Source organism: Crassostrea angulata, chromosome 7 (assembly GCF_025612915.1).
Source record: "Crassostrea angulata isolate pt1a10 chromosome 7, ASM2561291v2, whole genome shotgun sequence".
Classification (NCBI taxonomy): domain Eukaryota; kingdom Metazoa; phylum Mollusca; class Bivalvia; order Ostreida; family Ostreidae; genus Magallana; species Magallana angulata.
In genome coordinates this window covers 56,211,760-56,218,421 of record NC_069117.1, presented here as the reverse complement: position 1 = coordinate 56,218,421, position 6,662 = coordinate 56,211,760, and the positions used below count along the sequence as shown (strand labels likewise).

Sequence of the window (6,662 nt, the reverse complement as noted above, 5' to 3'; positions counted from 1 at the left end):
GGGTGAAAATAAATAATCTATTCATTGTATATATGCGTATGAACCCACTTTATTAGAGACATAATGAAAAAATGAATCAATCATTTATTTGATTTTTTTTTAATCTCACCAGTTTTAATCTGGGAAAAATGAATCCGGACAGTAGCATCCTAAAAATACTTTAAAATTTAACACCCCCCCCCCCCCTCTCCGGATTAGGATTTTGAGGATTCAATTTGATGAAAAATTGTTTTTACTGCTCGTCAAGTTTTCGAATAAGTCTAGACCCCCACCCCCACTTTTGATTTGCTTCCGACACCTTTGCATTAAAAGTTTGAACAGTTCGCGGATAACCACTGCCTTATCCGTTTTTCTTTTTTTATTGTTCGATTTTCGTTCATCAGTTTTAATCCAAATTTGCTAGCTTAAATCTATAAACCTTTTAAAAAAATTGTTATGCTTATTGAATTGTAGGTTGCTGCAGAAAAAAAAAAGAATTAATAAAATGGTACAATATAATGTATTTCTCTTCTCTCGATCGAAGACTGCATACAAAACCATAGGCGTTGGAACCGGGGGGGGGGGGGGGGGGGGGGCTACGGGTGCTTAGCCCCCCACTTTTTTTGCAAAGTTAGACCTAACCATTAGGAAAATTGCTTTCAATTTGCTTCCGACGCCAGTGAAAACAGATACACCATTGTGCACTTGACTTTTGTTTACACAGCAACAGAAAAGAATTTTCAATTGTAAATTCAGATGCATTTGTGAGATCGATTACAATCCCACTTCTAGGCTAAAAATTCGTTTGAAGTTTGACTTTCCGGTTAAAATGAAAGTTGTGACATCCCAATGCAGAATCGCGCCCAAAATACACGATCCCCTCCCATTTTGGCCGATGGGAGCTAGGACGACCACATGCAGACTATACCATGGCTCGATACGAATTGTTATGTTGAAATTTTTTAGCAAAATTTTGTACTTACACCCATTAAAAAATCAAAAATTTTTATATGACCTCATCGCATGCAAACAACTGCCAACTACAGTGTATGTAATAGTAAGTTGTATGCTGACTCCGGGCCGTGGCTTAATATGGTGCAATATAACAGAAAACAGATGCAAGAGGGTCCCTGGTTTTGGCTTCGTAATTTTTAATTCATCACAGACAATTAATGGTTAAGGTTTTCCTGTTCCCGAATTAGCCTTCTGAAATTAATTCATCTTTATAGATGAAAGTTCAATTTGAGGTAAAATGACTCTAAATACACTGAATAGTAGGCTTAACATATAGCTTAAATCTATAAACCTTTTAAAAAAATTGTTATGCTTATTGAATTGTAGGTTGCTGCAGAAAAAAAAAAGAATTAATAAAATGGTACAATATAATGTATTTCTCTTCTCTCGATCGAAGACTGCATACAAAACCATAGGCGTTGGAACCGGGGGGGGGGGGGGGGGGGGCTACGGGTGCTTAGCCCCCCACTTTTTTTGCAAAGTTAGACCTAACCATTAGGAAAATTGCTTTCAATTTGCTTCCGACGCCAGTGAAAACAGATACACCATTGTGCACTTGACTTTTGTTTACACAGCAACAGAAAAGAATTTTCAATTGTAAATTCAGATGCATTTGTGAGATCGATTACAATCCCACTTCTAGGCTAAAAATTCGTTTGAAGTTTGACTTTCCGGTTAAAATGAAAGTTGTGACATCCCAATGCAGAATCGCGCCCAAAATACACGATCCCCTCCCATTTTGGCCGATGGGAGCTAGGACGACTACATGCAGACTATACCATGGCTCGATACGAATTGTTATGTTGAAATTTTTTAGCAAAATTTTGTACTTACACCCATTAAAAAATCAAAAATTTTTATATGACCTCATCGCATGCAAACAACTGCCAACTACAGTGTATGTAATAGTAAGTTGTATGCTGACTCCGGGCCGTGGCTTAATATGGTGCAATATAACAGAAAACAGATGCAAGAGGGTCCCTGGTTTTGGCTTCGTAATTTTTAATTCATCACAGACAATTAATGGTTAAGGTTTTCCTGTTCCCGAATTAGCCTTCTGAAATTAATTCAACTTTATAGATGAAAGTTCAATTTGAGGTAAAATGACTCTAAATACACTGAATAGTAGGCTTAACATATTGTCGGAATTCATGTCTGCACTATTCCACTGGCTGGGAAATCTTAATTCTGCAAGATAAACATTCTCATTTTCTACTACATTTTTTATCATGTTGATCTGCTCATGGTCTGTTAATGAAGTTGTATGTGTGCATGACTCTTTTTTTGGTCAATGACCCTATCAACTTCTATGAATTCTAATTTTAAAAAAAATAGAAAGATCGATTACTTAAACCAAAAATGCATTGCATGTATATGACATAAATCTAGCAGACTTTTACAGGCACCTTGCAATGTTTTGATGCCATTCGTGTTGGTGCATAAAGTTAGTTTTGTACGTAACTTTAATGCATGTATATAACCCATATAGGCGCAGCAACAATATTTAGTAACAAAAAGCGATTGGAAATCCTTGCTTGTATGCAATTTTCAAACTTGTATAAATAAACAATTCTAGAGAGAAAAAAAGCTTTCAGTTCTTTCACAGAGCCCATGTATTGATTCAGACGACCGGGTCTTTTGATTAGAATAGAGTCTGCGCACTGCGGCGTTGCTACACGCCACCGCTAATCCCTTACATTTGAGTGTCATGAACGGGTCTCCAATACACGATTTAAAGATTTGATCAAAGCTGCATGTCTATGTAAATTTTCACAGGTAAGGCATTTAAATTTTTGTTTAAGTTTAATAGTTTATTCATCAACGTCTCTGCTAATTGATCCCACCAGTACTGTCATATTCTCTCGCGTTGCATTCTGATAATTGGAAATCGGTAACTAATTAAAACACTTGGTAAAGATTTTTCAAAACACGCGACGTAGATAGAAGTTTGTGTATCATGCAAGACATTACTTGTTGGCAGCCACTATTTTGGTCAGAGATTAATAAGTCCCGTTAGCATTTAAACTACAAATCAAACTTTTCCAATGTCTCGAGTGCACACAGTGTTCTCGATAATTCTCCGTGTGCCAACAAAAGACATTGTCGTTTTTCAAAAGAAAAAAATAGTAAAACAATAACATTCTATTCTGATCAAGTGGCCCCAGTTGAACTAAACTCTTAACAGTATATATACAAACCTACTTCAATTTAAAAGCATTTCATTTTTTCAATAACTATCGAATACTGTTTTGTCCTCTCTGCATGTACATAAACCATTCAGTTTTCAGATTTACCGTTTCCTTAGACGTGTATATATAGATATATGTTTTAATAAATTGAATTTCTTATTTTTTTTAAATTTAGAATGGCCAAAGTCATTGCCGTGTTTGGCGCCAATAGCGCTCTAGGTGCTGCGGTTGCAAAGAGTCTAGCAAGAGACAGTAACTTTATGGTGAAAGCCGTCGATCCGGACGGTTCCGGTCCGTACTCTGCGGACATCCGGGCTAGTGGCGCCCAAGTGGTACAGTGCAATCTGGAAGATGTGGGAAGTATATGTCAAGTGCTCTCTGGATGTGAATGTGCTTTTGTAACGACTGTGTCCAATTTCAATAATCCAGATTTTATGGACGAGGAAATTAGGCAAGGAATGAACATTGCAGACGCATGCGCAAATAGTAAAGTATCACATGTTGTGTTCAATACCGGCCTTCACACAATTAAAATCATTGGAATAGCTGCCCGGCATTTGGTAGCCAAAGCTGAAGTAGAAGCCTACATGAAAGGGAAAGGTGTGCCTCTGACATCACTCATTGTACCCACCCCCTACGAAGATCTCCTTGGCATTCTTCGGCCACTTCCGGCCGGACAGAACAACAGGTGGCTGGGTACGTTTATCGTTCCCCGAAATGAATTTTTAACACTTCATTTATATTAGTGCGAATTCGGATAGGAGGAATATTGATTGTATTAAGTTTTCAATTTGGCTGCTATCGCTCTCTTGACTTTAAATTGTAATTGTTCAATGTGATAAGACACAAGCCATTTGGTTGATAGATTAAGTATATGTCTTCCCTTTAAATTTGCTGGATAACAATCTTATCGACGAAAAATTTCCCTTATTTCATAAATAACTTGTAAGCAATAGTTCAAACCATTCAGGTAAACCCAGTTCAAGCATTGGCTACGCAGTATTAAAAGAGGACCCGGGGTTTTTTGCAATTTATTTTGAGATACATGTATATGCTATTATGCATCCGTCAAATTCAATGTAATGACATTGGATTCTAACGACCAAATGTTATATATGTAAGAGAGAGAGAGAGAGAGAGAGAGAGAGAGAGAGAGAGAGAGAGAGAGAGAGAGAGAGAGAGAGAGAGAGAGAGAGAGAGTCTCTGTGGTAAAGCCATGCAAACGAATCCGAGAACCAAAATTTCAATCAATATAAATTTATGTAACCATTTGAATGAAAAAATAAACTAAAACAAGATACATAGACATAAGCATCCTATTTTTGTAGCAATCCCAATGGGCATCACGTCACTGGACATGATCAGTGTTGATGACGTTGGAGACATTGTTCGCGTCATCTTCAACAACAGAACCGGGCACCTGCACAAAACACACAGTGTCTGTGGCGATAAGCAGACCATCAAAGAGATGGCGCAGATTCTGTCCAGACATCTATCCCCGCTCTACTTCCAAGACAAACAGGTACTTGTATGCACAGGCACCTGACGTTATATATTTTTCTCATAATAAAAATAAATACCCCATATTATTAGATAAAGGGTATTTATTTTTATTATACGAAAGATATCTAATGTCAGGTGCCTGTGCTTGTATGTTATGGCGAGAGAAACTCGGCATCGTCGCAAACTGACTACGGATGAATCCACAAGCTCCATCAAACCCGTGGTTGTTCTATATTTGTGTTTGAATATCTATACATGATTCATGAAAATATATCTCCGCATAATATCTGAGTTTATGTGAGCAATACATATATATGCTAGGCATCATCCCAAGCCTCGGTCCGGAGTCTGCATGGCTCACTCCTCTAAGGTTATGATCGTATACATGTTGGCCGTGGTTTGCCACTATACATTTCATATAACAGTCGATCTCGGCTGAGATTCAGCTCGGTTTGAGCCGAGATACATGTATAGTTAAGGCTTGTAATACTGTAGTAGTTCCTGTTTCCCTACACTTTGGTTCGATCGGTGGACTAACCCATTCTCTTTCTCCCCCATATAGGTGACGATACACGACTACCAACAGCTGAACTGTCAGTTCCCGTGGTCCCAGGACTATGCCAACATGTTCGACTTCTATCTCCGAGTGGACCAGAGATTCAACGTGGACGCCACCCAGAGAATCAGCCCCTCCGTGCGGATCAGATCTTTCGAGGAGTGGGTACAAGCAAACGCAGGGAGGCTCAAGAAGGCTTTCTCTTGAACTCATGGTGAACATTGTTTTAACACTGTAATTCAATGTACCTATATATGCCTGAAATTTTGATTTTGTTCACATTCACGAAACAATTCAGCAATAATTAGAGAATAGTCACGGTTCACTGAACGCAGATTTTGATTCGCATTACGTTGTTTTACTCCGTCCATGAAATGTTATACATGTATGTATATTTGTTTTGTATTTATGGATGTTTGTTTTGTTATTTCTAATACCAGAATGAATCTTTTATAAATAGAGCTTTAAAAGCGTTTGTTTTTATTTTTAAATACAGGTAACTAAAAACTCATTATATGTTGTATACATATATCAAAGCAAATTGTATACAATGGACTAAGTATTGTGTTTGAAATTCTATTACTACAATTTGATAATGTCTACATCTTCTATTGTGCCTATATATGGATCTTGTTAACTCTGCAAACCTATAACAAAGAAAAAATAAAAGATTCTTTATTTTTAAAATATCAATTTATTGCGCCCAGTCGAATGAATCAATCTGTGGTATAACTTTCTAATATGATGGAAACCTGCTTTAGCCTTATTGCTATTTAAGACACTATGCGGGTCTCGCGTCTAATACGAGTCTGCTTTGGACTTTGTTCTGTTGCTTAATGTGTCGAATGGATGGCAAGTTCCGCCAATCAATCCACGAGATAGTTCTAGCTGTCACTGAAACCATGCCACTACAGGTAGCTCTTTTTTAACCTTTTTTTTTTTTTGCATCCTCAATTAATCTTTTAACGTTTCTTGTTACTTTTTCTGCTATCTATACTAAAGACTATAGTCAAACTTTTCACTGATTACGTATATAAAGAATCCACCGTATCCAACCTTATAAAAGGGACTGTAGCCATCTGTCTTCTATATACTAGTGTCTTTTTCTAATTAATACTGATGACTCCATGACTTAAGACTAACTGACAATTGAAAATTGTTAAGCAGTAAAAGACACCTGTATACCCTCTCTGGTCCTAATATTCTGGGAGTCCCAATGCTTCCTTTAAGGGCTAGGGCTACTTGTAGCTAGCAGCCTTCTTCACAAGGTACAAACACTGTGGACCCAATAATGGCTGTCCTCTAGTCCGCATGCAGACACAGGTGCAGTGACTTTATGTTAGGTCGCTGTCATGTCTGGACAACTTCGGAGGATATTATACAAATGTAGTTACCGTTCCAGCTCAACCTGTATCTCCCAA

General features: G+C 37.6%; 1 protein-coding gene across 1 annotated transcript; it reads left to right on the top strand.

Moving 5' to 3' along the window:
• The first annotated feature begins 2,630 nt into the window (after nt 1-2,630).
• Nucleotides 2,631-5,703, top strand: LOC128155309 (nmrA-like family domain-containing protein 1). The gene is made up of 4 exons (XM_052816952.1): nt 2,631-2,769; nt 3,358-3,878; nt 4,511-4,704; nt 5,248-5,703. Exons 2-4 carry the CDS (start codon nt 3,359-3,361, stop codon nt 5,446-5,448), a joined length of 915 nt encoding a protein of 304 aa, XP_052672912.1. The 5' UTR covers nt 2,631-2,769; nt 3,358; the 3' UTR covers nt 5,449-5,703.
• Nucleotides 5,704-6,662: the final 959 nt, after the last annotated feature.